General features: G+C 37.6%; 2 protein-coding genes across 3 annotated transcripts in view; one reads left to right on the top strand and one right to left on the bottom strand.

The window, feature by feature from the left end:
• Positions 1-16,963, top strand: part of thrab (thyroid hormone receptor alpha b) — a 628,197-nt gene that overhangs the window by 363,946 nt on the left and 247,288 nt on the right. The gene's annotated exons all lie outside the window — the stretch shown is intronic.
• hdlbpb (high density lipoprotein binding protein b) lies at positions 184-16,224 on the bottom strand. Of its 2 annotated transcripts, none has more exons than XM_043253309.1 (28): positions 16,146-16,224; positions 15,036-15,115; positions 14,113-14,211; positions 13,454-13,602; positions 13,144-13,359; positions 12,856-13,062; positions 12,559-12,774; positions 11,019-11,225; positions 10,824-10,931; positions 10,020-10,124; positions 9,792-9,870; positions 9,273-9,412; positions 9,064-9,168; positions 8,838-8,951; positions 8,479-8,565; positions 7,851-7,982; positions 7,532-7,750; positions 7,190-7,411; positions 6,891-7,109; positions 5,917-6,055; positions 5,690-5,805; positions 5,481-5,585; positions 4,326-4,460; positions 4,096-4,239; positions 3,812-3,991; positions 2,627-2,743; positions 2,374-2,523; positions 184-2,276 (listed from the first exon to the last, which is right to left on the bottom strand). In XM_043253309.1, exons 3-28 carry the CDS (start codon positions 14,186-14,188, stop codon positions 2,184-2,186), a joined length of 3,780 nt encoding a protein of 1,259 aa, XP_043109244.1. In that variant the 5' UTR covers positions 14,189-14,211; positions 15,036-15,115; positions 16,146-16,224; the 3' UTR covers positions 184-2,183. The 2 variants fall into 2 exon arrangements, with proteins under 2 accessions (XP_043109244.1, XP_043109245.1); XM_043253310.1 differs by lacking the exon at positions 16,146-16,224 and adding an exon at positions 15,754-15,845.

The following is a 16,963-nucleotide window of genomic DNA, read 5'->3' as shown; positions in this document are numbered from 1 at the left end:
ACTAAGAATCGGTTGTAACGTTGTAAATGTCTTTACTGTCAATTGTGCTCAAATGTATTAGCTCCCTTTTAAGTTTGAATTAACGTATCTATAGTATTTTTTGAATTCATAAACATATTCTTTGACTGCAAGTGTACATATCGGTTAAACTTGAGAAATAATTAACAGCATAAATACAACTCCTTTTATTTGAATGGGTTTTTTATTTGGAGTAGGAAAGTCACTGACATGTTATTGCAGTGTTGCATATCAATGTGATCAAATCTTGGTAAAAATAGCCTATGGCATTAACTTCTTAAGGCCGATAGTGTTTCTTTCTTCGGTTGGTTGTAGACGGTTCTTCACTCAAGCATGTACACAAGCATACCTTCACGCCACATACAACAGTGACTCACAAGACTCAACTAACAGGACAGTGAATGACCCTTACAGTCAAAACACATCACAGGTTAAAGGTGAAACGTGTCGTTTCTGCGCCCCTAGCGTCGCCACACGAAATTGCAAAAATAATCAATTTGATGCAATACTTCCCTTCTATTATTAGGCTTCGTGTCGTTGGTTAAGCCGGTGTTACTGTATCAAGCTGGTTGTGTCGCTCAAACAAACAGAGCAATGTTTTGAAATGTATTGACAATTAAAAGAAATTCTTTTAATTCTTTTAACATTAAACAATTACACCCATCATCTTTAATCAAACACGTGCGAATTGAGAAGCAGCAATCTGCAAGAGTTTGCGTTTGTCATTCGTGTTTTGTTTCGTTTTTTTACCTTGAAAAAGCATCGACTTCTAATGAGGCGAATGTCTTCTGTTTCGGTCTCACGTTCCGCCCCCAAACTTGTTTTCTGATGTGAGTTTAAAGTTTATTATCATGTAATCTTGAGAAAAGAGCGGACTGCTTTACGGTATAATCGTATAGCAATCGACTGTAATTACGACAGTGATGTATTTACAGCGAATTCCACTTACTTAACCGTAGGGGGCTCCAAATACACAAAACTACATACAGTTGCATTAATCATCTTTTACTTTGAAATTTTCCGTAAGTAGACAACTTTTGAGAGACTTTTAATTTGAAATCTCGAGTTTGTCATGTATGGTAAAAATGTATGTAATCTTATGAAATTAAATCACAAATCTCTTAATTTCCTGCACGTTTGAGGAGTTAAAGACAAAGGTGGAAAATACTTTAAATATAAACAGCAAACTGAACATTATCAGATTCAAAGTCTACCACACAACACACACACTTATTGTGAAAAGAGCTACATCTAACACACACACACACACACACACACACACACACACACACACACACACACATACACATACACATACACACACAAAATAATACCCAGAAGCAAAAGAAACCAAACACACTGCAAAATAATACCTAAAGCTTTTTATGCTTCAAAACCATCCACACCAATCAGTTTGAATATTCAGTCACTGAAGAAAATCAATAAATAACAGACATATATATATACACTAATAAATACAGAAAAATATTTGAAAAAAGTTCAGTATTGACCAGCCTTCATCTCTCTTACAGTATAGAGTAAAAACTCAGCAAACCAAGTGCATTTACATGGCACATGCACACACACACACACACACACACACACACACACACACGCACGCACACACACACACACGCACACACACGCACACACACACACACACAAGCACACACACACACACAAGCACACACACACACACACACACAAGCACGCACACACACGCACACACACACAGCAATAAAAAGAACAGTAAAAACCATCAAGGACTTAAAAAAAAATCATACACAGTGAACTAGGGGTTCTCTTGCAATAAATAGTCCAAGAAATAAAAACACCAGCCTTGTTCTTCAATGCCTAACGTTTTGTTACCCAACTCAAGAAAACAACAGGATAATGACGGTAACTGCTACTTGAGGTTCCGTTTCTGTGATTTCAGACTGACACAACAGGAGCTGACGTGTGAACCTGCGGACAGCTGAGGAGTGTTGAAGGACATTTATCCACCAATGATAAGGAACTATTCAGGCAACAGAAGGAGAGGACAGAAGTAACTCCTCCGAAGGGCACCAAACGCACCAGGTGAAAGACGAGAGCAAAAATACGGAATGTTCTTGTTCTCAAGTGCCAGAGATGTGAAATCTGGAGTCAGAACATATCGGCTGCATTCAGCACTTTTTGGGTCCCCAAGCAGATGTCTGTTTCGGTGCTATTCCAGATCCGAATGTGGGGAACTCTTCGGCACTGCTCATGTCTGGTGCCTGAATGTTGAAAAAGAACATCATTATCGTGGCAATGATTATGACAGCATGAAGTCAAGCTTTTATTGTGACAAAAATATTCTTTTAAAGCTGGTACCTTGTTGCCTTGCGCGTTCCAAGGGGCGTCCCGCACAACAAAGCCTTTAGCTAGAGCTTTGTTGTCCTCGTCATTTCCTCCTGTTCCCATCGTCTTTGAAGGAGGTTTCATATAAGCTGCCATAGTCTCTGTCTCTGTGACGCTTAACATCTAAGGGAAAGCACAGGTGAGTGAGGATCCAGAAGAAAGGAAAACACAAGTGATGGAATATATAGGTTTGAAAAGAAGCATCTGCAGTGGATTCCCGACTCACATATTCTTCTTCCAGGTTAAGTAGATGATCAATGGCGTTGTCAACATTCCCCGGCAGTCCAGTTACAGTTACCTTGCTCGGGTCCTCAGAACCTGGCTGAGGAAACCGTATGTCAACCTAAAACGAAGAAGAAAATTATTAAGGATCCCGTGAACCAAATATGAGCTATAGCAAATTTTTTATTTGGTTAATTTGTTTTGGTTTTTATTATTAAATACTAATATTACTAAATGTTTAATTACTGAAGGTTTTGTCATTTAAGTGAATTTTTAACAATACTAACAACAATAGTAATAATCAGTGTTGGGTAAAGTTACTTTCAAAAATAATGAAATACATTAATACATTTTAATACATTAATACTAGAAGTTCTATTTATAGCATACGTAAAAGGCCTTTCATACCAAAGAGTGTAATGAATAAACCTTCATGTCTCTACGGCAGAATACAGGAGAAGAACGTTCAATACTCTTCAGCAATTAAAAAAAGGTTAAACTGGATCATCAAAGGTCATTATTTGCTTGTTGTTTTAATAAATTTTGATGAATACTAAATAGTTTTTTGCAAGTGAGATGAAGATGAGGAAAATAAAGTAATTAATTTCTTGTAAATTAAACAGTAATGCATTACTTTAATAGTTACTTGGAAAAATTACTCCCAACACTGGTAATAATAGTTATTATTATTATTATAATTATTACTCATATTATTATAAATGTTGTTGTTATTATAGCGTTGTACTGTTGATGGCAAACATTTTTGATGATAATAAGAATCAATCATTAATATCATAAAAATTGTAAAGATGGTTATTCATCATTATTATTAATAATCGTATGTTTATGATGTTAAATATTGGTGGTGTTAATTGTTTAAAAAAAACAATAATAAAAATGGATAATAATGATCAATATGATTGTTATTGATCATAATCATCATTATTAATTACTACTATGATTATGATGTTAAATATGGGTGATGGTGATTATTTTTTTTATAATACCAACAATTAATTAGCATAATGTTATTTATTATTATTATTTTGTTAAATATTTCTAATCATATTTTATTAAAGTTTCTAATAATACAATTCAATCATTTTAATCATAAATCATCACTATCATCATCATTTTAACTAGAACTAATAGTTTTATAGTTTTGTCACTATTGGCAAAATGTTCTTACTTTGAACTCCTCCATGAGTTTCCGAATGGCTTTGCCGCGCGCTCCGATGATGCGTGCGTGGACCCGCCGGTCCAGCCGGATGTCCTCACTCACCATGTCCTGCAGCGCTACCACCAGCTGCTCTATAGCCACCCTGGCCTCGTTAGCATTCCTCTCATAACCCGAGATCACGATCACATCCTAGAGGGAGACAGGATGACGGGTATGAACACTACGAGCTTCTCTAAACCGGTCTGGGTTAAAGTATGAGGAAATGCTCTTTCGAAAACAATCTGCTTTCATACCTGCTGCTCATCACCCTTGTCAGGGAACTGCACGCTGACGTCGTAGTCTTTGCGTATTTGAGAAATGACAGCTCCTTTGCGGCCTATAATTTTGGGATGATATTTGGGGTCTACTGAGAGCGACACCTTAAAGCTCCGTAAAGCCTACAGACAGACAAGAAAAAAATATATATATTCTATTTCGTCACGGCATGTTCTCTGATATCAGTAGACTGGTTCTGAGGTTGTACCCGATCTTCCTGCTCCGCCTGCAGCTCCTTAACTCTCTCCAGCAGCCCCTGTTTGGCCCGCTCCACACTGACCACCTGCCCTGTGATCTTTATGACATCTGACTGTTGCTCAGGCTGAGGAACCCAAATGTTGACCTAAACAGCACAGTGCAGCCAGATACATTAACATTCACTCATCTTTTTTGACAGACTGTGGTCAGCTGTTGCGGTGTGGAAAGTAGCAGCCTGGACATTATTCTAAACATCCTCGTTTGTGTTTTACAGGAGAAAATAAAACGAGTAAGATGTAACTGATGACAGGATTTTCATTTTTGGGCTGTACTGTCCCATTAACAGGATTTTGTTCAATTCAGTTCATTAGAGCACGACTGTTCATGCCTACACGTTTAAACCTCAAGTTTTTAAAGAAATTACTACTTTTATTCAGCAAGGATGCATTGAATTGATCAAAAGGGAAGTAAAGAAATAAAATTTCTGATTAAATAATTGATGTCTATTCATCAAAGAATCTTGAAAAATGGTACATTGGTTTACACTAGGTGCACGATTACTACAGAATCTTAATAGGTGATTATTCTCTTAAAAATCCCTGCGATTATTAAATTACGATGATCCTAATTTGCACTGAATGATGTTTATACCACTGTTTAAAGCAACGGCATGCCATATTTTTTACATAAATATAAACTAGATAGAAACTGAAAAACCTTTATTACTTTTGGACTCAATTACTTTAAATATTAAGCCTCAAAATGTCAATTATACGCTGATTTATTCTATAAATAAAAAAGCAAAACTATATTACAACTGCTTTCTGTTTTAAAAGAAATTCTATGTTATTTCAGCGTCACAAGGTGTAGGGCTGCACAATTAATAGATTTTCTAATCGCAATTACAATTAGAGATGCCATGGTAATTTAATAGTTTAAAGTTGCAATTCAACGTTTGATTAGAAAATCGATTAATTGTGCAGCCCTAGACCTTGTGACACTGAAGACTAAAGTAAAATTAAATTTCTATTAAAACTGAAAGCAGCTGTAATGATATTTGACGATATTACTATCTTTACTGTTTTTCGTTCAAATAAATGCATTTTATCTTATTAACCCAAATGTTTTGAACAGCAGAACAAAGTACAATTTAATACGTCTGTACCTCATAGTCCTCCATCATTTTCCTTATTCCGGCTCCTTTCTGTCCTATAATGTAGCGATGAAGATCATAGGAAACCTCAACATCAATCGTCACAGGAACTAAGGCCTAGAATGAAAAATAGGATAAAGGAAGGAAAAATAGGATCAAGAGAATGAAACCCAATCTATCATAGGATAAAAGAGGCAGCTAGTATTTGCAGAATTCCTCACAAGTAACGCTGCACGAGCCAGCTCGCACTTTTCAGCTCGACCCGTCACAGTGATGATATCGCACTTCCGAGGGATGAGGTCCGTGTCCCCATTCTCCTGAGACGCAGCTTCCTGAGCTGCCAGCCACAAATACATACAAGAAATGATACAGCTTGTAAATATTTTAGTTTAATGATTCAGTCGAATGAAAAAATGTCAAAACTAATTTGAGAGTGTAAGGAAGAGACCTGCAGACTCATCTCTGTCCGGAAACTTGATCTGAACTTCATGTTCCCGTGTAATTTGTTGTATTTTGCAGCCTTTGGGTCCCATGATGGCTCTGTGGTACCGCTGAGGAATCAACACCTCCACATTCACCTGTGACTCCTGATGACACATGAGCAGACAATGACAAACGATCAATCGATCCGCCGATAGATATATATATATATATATACAGTGGCCTCCAATAACATGATTAGATTTCTTAATGTTCATGAAACATGCAGATAATTGCTTGAAGCACAACAAAAAATTTGTTTGATGGGGTTGAGGTGTGGACTTTGAGGGGGCCAGTTCATCATTTTCAATGTTTCAGAAATTTCCTTCTGTTGCAGGTAGTTCAAGCAATAGTTCGTAACAGCCAATTCAACAAAAACAACTGAAACCTCTTAAACATGCCAAGTGTTCTAACAATTTTGGCCGCCCTGTGTGTGTGTGTGTGTGTGTGTGTGTATACTGGCATTTGTGGCCTATGAGGACATGGGTACTACAATGTAAATGTGTTTGTGTGTGTGTTAAGAATAAAAATAACAATGTGTGAAAATGTTATTAGTGTTTCTTCTCGAAGGTTCCTTTTATAATCATATAACATACACTATCCTTCAAAAAGAAGTAAAAGAAGTCTCTTATTCTAACTAAGACTTCATTAATTTGATTTGAATGTTCTGAAATGAAAATAATATTTGAATATATATTATAAAATAAAATATAATATATTTCTGTTATGGTAAAGGTGAAAATTCAGTAGCCATTTAGCATTGCATGATTTTTTTAGAAATCATTCTCTAATGTTTTCTATTTTGTGGAAACCAAAAAGAGCAGAAGTTTAAATATAAATATATATTTCTGACCATTTCTTTCAAAAACATCTGAACAGGAGTGTAAATACGATTCTGCATTTACATGCAATCTGTACACGTGGATTAAACATGAAACTCACAAGATCTCGAACGATCTCCTGAATACGTTTCTTAGCAGCATCAACACACTCTCGAGGTCCTTTGAGAGTGATATTGTCACTGTGTGTGCCCGTGCGAGGGAAGCTAACAGCTACACCACCATATTCCTCCGCCAACTCTCTCAACACCTGCCCTCTCCGACAGACGAAGTGACGGTGATGCCGGGGATCCACGACCATGCTGTCCTCTATCACATCATCCTGAAGAGAAAAGACAGATGAAATGCAGGAAGTGCATTTGAAGAAACACTAACTTAAAATGACTTTCTCTTTTGTCATACCAGGTTTTTAATGAGGATCTCCAGCTCTTTCTGGGCAAGCCATACAGCCTCCTCTTTACCCATGATGGTAATGTGCTCCTGTTCCGGTTCATCCGGTGATGGGAAGATGATTCGCGCTCCAGTTCGATCCCGTACCCGTCGGATATTAGCTCCTCCTCTGCCTATCAGGAACTTGTGGTATTCTGGCTTGGCTTGAAGCTCCACCGAGAAGTTGTTCACTTGCTGGAGGGACAAAAAACAAATAAAACAAAATTAGTCATGGGATTATAAAAATTCTAACAGCCTTTTCTACACTGCTGTCTTTTTTGCTTTTCTGCTTTAAATCTTCGTCTCGTTACTCACCTTCTCCTCTGCCAACTGCAGCAGTTGTCTCCTGGCTCTCTCCACCTCCTCTGCAGGACCTCGGATAGTGACCTTGTCCAACCCTGAGCCCTCCGCAGGGAAGTGGATGTGAACACCCCCACACTCTTCCATCACAGAGCGCACCAGACTGCCCTTGGATCCAATCAGAGAGTTGTGCAGTTTGGCTGGGATGGAAACCTCAGCCTCTTTCAGGTTGGCCTGGGAGAATTGAAAGATCAAGTGAGAATGTGTGAGAGAAGAAAAACTAAGTGCACCGGGAATTGCACCTATAATACATTTTCTAGCTAGTTTCTCTCACCAGCTCTTTCTGAATGGCGAGAATCCGATCTCGTGCGGCTTCACAGCTGCTCTTCTTGCCAGTTATTACAATCATCTCGGAGTTGCTGTTTTCCGTTGGGAGATCAATCTTGGTGTTGGTCTCCTCTCGTATCTATATTTAGATGTACAGAGCAACAAAAAAAATGTTCGGTAACACTTTTGAAAAGGAAACACTTATACACTATTAACCATGACTTTTCCCTCTGTAAAAATTCCTAATTTGTTGCCGCTTAATAGTAAGGTAGTTGTTAAGTTTAGGTATTAGGTAGGAATTGGGATGTAGAATAATGCATTAATATGTGTTTAATTAGTATTAATACATTTCTAATAATCTAGTTATATGCAAGCTAACAAGCAACAAGAACCCCTAAAATAAAGTGTTCTTATTAAAAACAAACAATAACATTAACACAGTATTTAAATAGCAGTTAACACAATTTATGTAAATAAATGAAAATAAATAATATTCAGTTTTGTCTGAACAACTCCTTTAGGGAACGATTAAAGCAAAAAAAAAAGAAAAAAAAAGAGAGACACTGATTTTGAGAAGCAAACATTTTTGTAACATTTTTTAAATCGACATAAAACGGCAGACTTTGTGTCCTTACCTTTTTGATGTTAGCACCTCCTTTGCCAATGATGTTTTTGTGGAACTGCTTGAGGATGGGTACAGAAATTGAGAAGCTGCTCTCAATCTAATAAAAAGAACTCAGAATTAAAAATACAATATAATACAAAAAACACTAAACCTCAATGTAATTAGCAACAAATCAGATGTTTTACTTTAAAACAGAATAAGTGCCTTAACTACAATAGCATTGCTAGAAATCCATCATCTGTAGGCTGAATACGATAATTTCATAGCTGTCTGAGCACATAATAGCTGCTCTTCCTTTGACCTTGTATCAGTCACAAAGCAAATGTTATTTGAGAGCAGGAAGGAAGCTAGAGGAAATCACTGTTGTACCAGCTCAGCGATGAGTTTCTGCAGAAACTTCGCACATTTCTCCACTTCGTTTTTAGGCCCTCTGAGCTGTACTATGTCACTTTTCTGTTGCTGGTCTGGAAAGATGATAATGACCTGTGAAAAGGAAACCATCTGTGTGAAATCATCTCTCATGTAATGTTTTAAAAATGTACAGCAGAATATAGAAGTTGCTGCATTTAAAAAAAAAAAATGAAGCTGTGAGCACCTCAGGGAACTTGTCCCGTACTTCTTTGATCTTCTCTCCTTTCTGCCCAATGATAGTTCGGTGAAACTTCTGCTCTATTATCAAGTCTTTCGTGCGTTCATTTTCCTAAACATGGCAGAAAATGACAAATCTTAAACCATTCAGGCAAATGTGCCAGACAAGTTCAGAATTTCAGAGTGCTCTTATGATTTCCATATAGAACGTCTCACCATGCGCTGGGCCATGTCCATCAGTTCTTTGCGAGCGAGCTGAACACCCTGAGGATCGCCCTCGATACGAACCAGCCCACAGCGCTCCGAGTCCTGAGGAATCCGCACTGACACCTTATACTGCTCCTTTATCCGATTTACTAGGAAAAGCACCAATAATGCATTTATCTGCTCTTTCATCCACCTGCACTGTTCATTGATCAAGTCAACTTTACTGTAATAAATACATTATAGATAACTCAGAGTCACTGAAACAGATTCAGTGTGCAACGCAGTCGTTCATTTTTCTCAGGCTCTGTGGTGATGACAACATATATTTAAATAGAGAGGCAGATGTACATTTGCAACTGTTGCATATTGTCATTGTGCACTGCTTGCAATCAAATAATGTGTAAAACCACAATTATTTGACTATTCAAAAAACACTTTTCTATCCGTGCTTTGATCTCTGCTTCTATCCAGGCAATCCAAACTGACTAAAGTTTCAGATTCAGCACGTCAGGAAGGGTTTAAACTTACTGTTGGTCCCGTTTTTTCCAATAAGGTGTCTGTGGAAACGCTGGTCTATGTTAATCTCTGCATAGTCCATTCTTGCCATCTGGAGGGAGGAAAATATACAAATACTTGAGGTTTATATTCCACAAATGCAGAAAACCAAACAATAACTAAAATCTTTAATTGACATTTATTATTAAGCAACTTTTAAGCAATCTTCTCAGCAAAAATAAAAATGAATATGGATCTTACCAGGTCTTTGATGATCTCCTGTATCTGAGCCTGGGCTTGTTCTACCTCCTCCGTTGGTCCCTCCAGACAGATACGTTCTTCTCCATCAGTAAACTCTATATGCACCTGATGACGACAAGCAGCCAGTTAAATGCCTGAAATGTGGTTAACACAAGTTACTTTCGCATTTTATTCTATGAAATAAAACTTAACAATATTACATTACTATTTATGATTTTTTTTAAGCTTTTATGTGTCGTGAAAAAGGTGTTTGCTAACAAGTGGTTGACTGCGACATCTAAAACCTTCACACTACACAGGTAAACTCATCTACACTTGATTTTTGGAGGTTTAAAGAGAAAGTTCACCCAAAGATATAAATTCTGTCATTACTTAACCCTCACGACACTCCAAAACCTGTAAAACATTCTGTCATCTTCAGAACACTTATTTTAATGAAATCGAAGAGCTTTCTTACCATGCACAGACCGTAAAGCAACTATCACATTTAAAGATAAGAAAGGTAGTAAGGACAATGATAAAATAGTCCATGTCTGTGACATCAGTGGTTCAAACTTAATCTAAACTTAATCTAAAAATACAAGAATATTTTTTTGTTTGCAAATAAAACAAAATCATTACTTTATTCAACGATTTCTTCTTCTTTTATGGGTCACATTCTGGGTCTTGAATATGGTAGGACACTTACCGTCAGAAAGCTCTCAGGTTTCATTAAAAGTATCTTAATTTGTGTTCCAGAGATGAACATAAGACTAATGGGTTTGGTATGACACAAGGGTGACTTTTCATTTAAACGTTCTATACCTTGGGCAGCTGCTGAGTAATACGACTTATGTTTTGTCCTTTTTTGCCAATGATGAAACGATGAAGCCAAGCTGGAGCGATCACCTCCACCACGATCACACTTTTTGCCTGCAAAACACACAAGTGGCATGTGAGAAGCTGCCTTTTGCATGCATCCTGTTGAAAATAAGGCCAGAAAATGTCAAAACGACTGACCTTGGCGTACACCTGCGTAAGAGCCGGACCTAGCTTATCTGGTTCCCCTCTGAGGATGATGGTCTCGGATGCAGAGTCCAGAGGGGGCATCTCCACAGACACCCCTGTGTTCTCCAGGATCTCTTGCAGGGTGTTGCCCTTGGGGCCTACTATGTATTTATGTTGTGACTTTTTCACCTCCACCGAGATTGTGGTCGTTTTTCGTTTCTGTTTGTGAACATTAAAAAGTAAGTAAGCTTTGAATGTGAAATTTCACATTCTTTTTCTGTTTTGGTACTCAAAAACATTCCTTATTTTTAACTGATATTACATTTTGTAAAAAGGGGCATAATAAGTTTCCTTTATTATTTTTGTAAACACCATGATAATTTATTTACAGGGTTCCCACACCTTGGTTAACTTCAAATTCAAGGACCTTTTTAAGGACTAAATGCAAACCTAAACCTAAAATGCAAGGGTACTGGACCCGGAGAGTCTTAATCAGGGTTTCTACAGATATAAACAAATTAGATTTAAGACCTTTTAAACACCTTTTTAATACCACCTATATGAAATTTAAAATGAACCCCCTGAGGCAAATCACACATTATTTTACATATTTTACATTTTACAATAATTAATTTGTTAATTTATTCTGAAGCGATACTTTATCTCTGTTCTATCAGCTTCTACATTTATCTACAAATTTTTGATATTAACCTCAGGATGTTATTTAAATTTATAAAGCACATTTTTTTAAACATTGTATTGCATAAATGTATGCATATTTTATATTAACTTCTTAGAATTGATCAGAATCAATTTACACTAAGGACGTTATCAAACAAATTAATTTGCACTGCACAATTACAAATGCAGTAATGTTATGAGATCAATGTTTTAAATGCAATTATGAATATACAAAATAGAAATGTTTGGGGGTGGGGGTGGGTGAACTAGAACTCTAGAACTACATCACTTTATGGATAAAAAAAGGAACCTTTTGAATTTTTACCTCAATAGTTTCTCCTGTAATTTTCGTGTCTTGTTCAGCTCTTGCTCATTTTATCCACTCATCTGATTTGATTATGTGCACAAAAGTCTCTTACAAAGAAACTGGCAGCGCAAGCCAAAATAGCGCATAATGTTTATGTTGAATGTAATATAATCAGAAGAATCATTCATGTAATTCGTTGCTTCACTAAATTTTAATCAGGCTAGGTTGGGGGATCTGTATGCGAAAATATTTAAATTCAGATTCGACCACTCTAAGACAGTGCAAGTCCTTTTATTATGAACTTTAAGGCCTTTCATTACTTTAGGAAAATGTAATAACCTGCGACCACCCTGTTAACGTGGGGGCATATTTCAAATGCGAGGGTGGTAACATTGTGTTAGCTTGTAGGGTACATGGATATTTTCTTTTTTTCTAAGAAAATTTCTTGCACAAAATAAATTCAAGGACTTTCAAACACGCACCTGTATCTCTGTATGCTTATTTTCAAAAACGATGAAACCCAAAATTATAAATGACAGTGCATACTATATAATTGTGAATCACCTTCTCTTCATAGATGGCCCGGATGCGGGCGATCGCCATGGCAACTGCCTCCTTCTCACCGGTAATGACAATTTCATCTTTGGGTATGCTTGGTGGCGGGATGCTAATACGAGCGCCGGTCTCTTGACTAAGCTCTTGAACGAGTCGATTAAATGCACCAGCGATGAATGGATGAAAAGCCTTCTCAAAAGACAAACGTTCCACTGCACGCTTATCCTAAAGCAAACAGTGAGGTCATAATAAGACTGAATCACGAAAGAAGCACGAAACCTCATCTCGTCTATCTTCGACGGTTACCTGCTCAGCGGAGATGAGCTGGATTTCATGGCGAGCTTTCTCTATGCCCTCCTTGGTGCCGGTGATGCGGATGTTGGCGTTGGGATCGTCGGAGCGGGGAATGGCGATCTTGGTGGCCGTTTTCAGCTCCAGCTCCTGCAGCTTCTCTCCGTTCTTTCCGATCACAAATCGATGATGTTCTTTCGGAATAAGCACAGTCGCCGAAGCCTGAGAAGTTAAGCATTAAAATGTAACTTTTAACACAAAGTAAAATAAATTGAATAAGAAATTCAAGACTCCAAGAAGCACCTGAGTCTGCAGTCGGGCCACAATCTCTTTCCTCGCCTTCATAACCGAATCCAGCTTTCCAGTCACCATGATGGAGAGGCCTTGGTCCTTGGCAAGAGAGAGTTCGATATGTGCCCCGGTCTTCTGCATGATATCCAGACACACTTTCGCCTCCTCGCCTTCACCAAACTGACTGTTGTCTTTATACCGCCGCTCCTCCAAAGGAACATGGAACACCTGAAGGTGCAAAGTGTGGCAGACGCTCACTGAAAAGATACAGCGCAGCTCACTCAGACTGTACAAACCCTCTACGGATGATTATGCGTGTTACCTGAGTGATGACAGAGGCTTTGATGGGTCGAATTTTGCTCCAAGCTCCTGCCGGCTCTCCTGCCTTCTCACCTGGAGTGCCCTTATCCGGCAAAGGTGGAAAGGCTTCCAGATAGGTGGGTATATACGCTTCATCTTCTGGCACCCTACCTAATTATAGACAACAAGAAAAGGAATTGGAAAATGTATTGATCGACTTTTCTTAATAATAACAGTACACTTCATAAACCAATCAACCAGTGTGATCCAGAACAAAGAATTTCAATTTTCACTGTTAACTAATTGCTTATTTAGCATGCCTGTTATTAACATATTAGCTGTTTATTAGTACATATAAAGCACATAATCATGCATGACCATATTCTCTAATCAATATTATCTATTGGTGTGGACACTAATATAGTTATCATTCTGGGTGTGAACAGTCTTAATACTAGCTTTAAAACTGTTCCAGTAACAAATAATTCATATGCATGATTTATGCCGCTACTAATAATGCATTTAAATATGTAATTTGTAGTTGGTTTTTTATTCACTGTTGCAACCGTTATCAATTACTTCCATTAGACATGCGACGAACTGCGGTACAAAAAAAAAAGTTCCTAAACGTGTGAATCGCATAGAATAGTTTCACCCCTAATTTTGCCACAGTCGTCATACCTCTGATCTCAACGTCCTTCAAGCCACTGCGGTGCTCCGCAAAACTCTCCTGAGTCAACACCGCCACAGAGCTCATGTTTCAAGACCTGATCCGCTATCCTGCAGAGACCAGGAGGAAGAGGAGGGACATGTGGAGGGAATATAGCAAACAAAACAACAATTTAACAGCAGAGAAAATCTAGCTCAAACACACAAGCATCAATAAAACTAACTAAAAGAGCGTAGCGGTAAGGAACTACTTTCATGTGAGTTCTAAAGTGCCTGCTGAGCTCTATTCTCAGCGGTTTCAGCAGCCCAGCAGGACCCGACACACACTGGCATCTCCCCGAGCCCAACGGCATCTTTCTCCACCTGAGCTCACCAATTAAAGATGCTGCAGCTGTGAAATCTAATGAAAAGCCTTGTGTGAGCTTGACTAATGTAACAATTATCGATCGCTGTTTAAAACAATAACTGTTTAAAACATTTCTATCTTTTTAAATGCCACGGTATGATCTTACTCGTTTGAGGGACCCTCTGCTAAAAGGCATTATTGTGTAAACACCAAAATTACATGGTGAAAACTGAATATTAAAAATATGACATTTATTTTAGAAATAATTATATAAATTACATGACACATTTTTAACTTCTTATAGTACTCTACTGTTAGATGTCATATTTATTTTAACTGAATGTTTTAAAATTAATATAATCACTTATATCACATATATATTTATCTTTAAACTTCTCCATGGACCCCCTAAGCACTTCTCTGCAGCCCCTTGGGGGTCACCGAATCGAAAAGTTCACTGCAGCTTATACACTGCACACACGCATTAAAAACAAGTTCTATTAAATTCTCCGAGCTCACGCAACGTTCTAATTTTTACAAATACGGTTTAATATCAAAACCAAAGCCACACTTTTTTTTTTTTACCCACCTGCAAAGGGTCGAAAACCAGAAAGTCCGTCCAGGTGGATTCTACTGAGAGCTCTTCAGTGTCAGTCTGTTTGTTCAGCCCTGTGTGGGTGAGGTTAACAAAGAGAGATTGTAACCAGCCTTGTGATTACATACACAGCATAAAAAAACAGCACCTCGTGGCAAGGCCCTCTGAGGTTGACCGAGGAGGGGGGCCGAGTCACAGTGGTCTGTCCTGTGGGAGGCAATAGCTAGATGTGGTGCTAAGGATAGCCTCCACTTCACTCTCAGGTGACTAGGTATCTAATTGGCATGTGGGTGTTTATGCTTACTGTAGTGATGGCAAAAATACACACACACACACTGTATTTACACATGGGATTGACACATTTTACACATATTCATCATTGAGAGAGTAAATTACCCAAAGAATACATGCAATTTAACAAATTTAGGATAATAGGCTCATTATTTTCTAATATAATTCAAGGGTTTGCTCTTGCAGTAATAAGTGTGTGCAGAAACAAATGCCTTATATATATATATATATATATATATATATATATATATATATATATATATATATATATATATATATATATAGCTTTTAGGTATTAAGGGATCTATGCAAGACATTTGCAAAAAAAAATCATAACCTCAGTATCAAAACAGACAACAACATAAGCAATTTTCGCACTTTCCTGTTTTTGCATACAATATAAAACGCATACATATCTTACACTATCAGGCTCCAAACCATCTGCAAGTTCAGTGCAGAGCAGCAGATCTGAGTAAACAAATACTGGAGCAGGCTAACAACCCTGCATGAGATTTAACAGCGCAACTGCCAGTTAAAAGAGCTGTTAAATCCTTGAATATCAAAGTGAGGGACAGACTCGTTCTGTATCGTAGTAGTCTTAGTATTAAATATTCTAGCCTGCAGAATATTCAGGATATCTGAGTTTAGCTGGCCGGCTAATCTGCTACATGTAACAGCTCGTTAGCTACAGAGCTAGTGTCCATCTCTGCATTAAATACGGTAATCTCATTGCAGAAAACGCGGATATGTTCACTCAGTCAACAAAGCGATACGATACGTTGCACGTCTACGGAAACAAAAGCCAGTGATCACCTTTTTCAGACGGAAAAGCCTAGCCGCTGGTCTGCTGATAGTAAACACTGCTGCGGAGAATCGAATCTCCAACCGAATCGAATCTTTGATTCAATAATTGTATTCATGAATCAGACACATTTTTGTGATTTTTATGTAGGTTTATTTTATTTTTTTGTTTTATTTTATGTAGTAATGTTCAAAAAACTATTATCGAATTGTAAAATACAGGCTAATTTAAAGTAATATGCTATTGGATTATATGGGATATTGTACAATTGATCTCTTTCCATTACCTTTAAAATGCATTCCAAGTAGAATTATTTCATTTTATTTTCCATACAATTTGCTAATTCTTTTGGCTTTTTTAAAATGTTATTTTTTGGTTCATCACAAGTAGAACGAGTAAACAAAAATATAACAAAATTTGAAAAGACTAAAAGTCTAAGTGTCCTTAGTAAAAAAAAAACCCCTTCTTTCCTCTAGAGCAGAAAAATAAATCAACAAAATCTGTGATTCGCTTGTGAAAAAGAACAATATAAACGTCGGTAAATTTAGGCATAAATCATTTCGGAACAATACAAACGTTCAGGGTTTGCACTTGAGATTCTCCACCTGTTTTTCAAAATAAAAGACTGTCAAGTCGATTGTTCGGCACTTGTTTTGTCTTCAGCACCTCGTTGTTTATTAACCGTTTTGCTGGTAGATAAACAGCCATTTCGTAGTTGGTTTCAGGTTTTAATATGTTTGATTCCGACCAACCTGATCCACGCGCGCGCGCACGCACGCGCACACGGAATCTCCGCTGGGTGGCAGCCAAAGGAGGGTGTGCAGGCAAG

The sequence above is a fragment of the Puntigrus tetrazona genome, chromosome 12 (genome assembly GCF_018831695.1).
Source record: "Puntigrus tetrazona isolate hp1 chromosome 12, ASM1883169v1, whole genome shotgun sequence".
NCBI classification, from domain to species: Eukaryota; Metazoa; Chordata; class Actinopteri; order Cypriniformes; family Cyprinidae; genus Puntigrus; species Puntigrus tetrazona.
The sequence above is the reverse complement of the archived record's forward strand: the minus strand, read 5'-3'. Positions and strand labels throughout refer to the sequence as shown.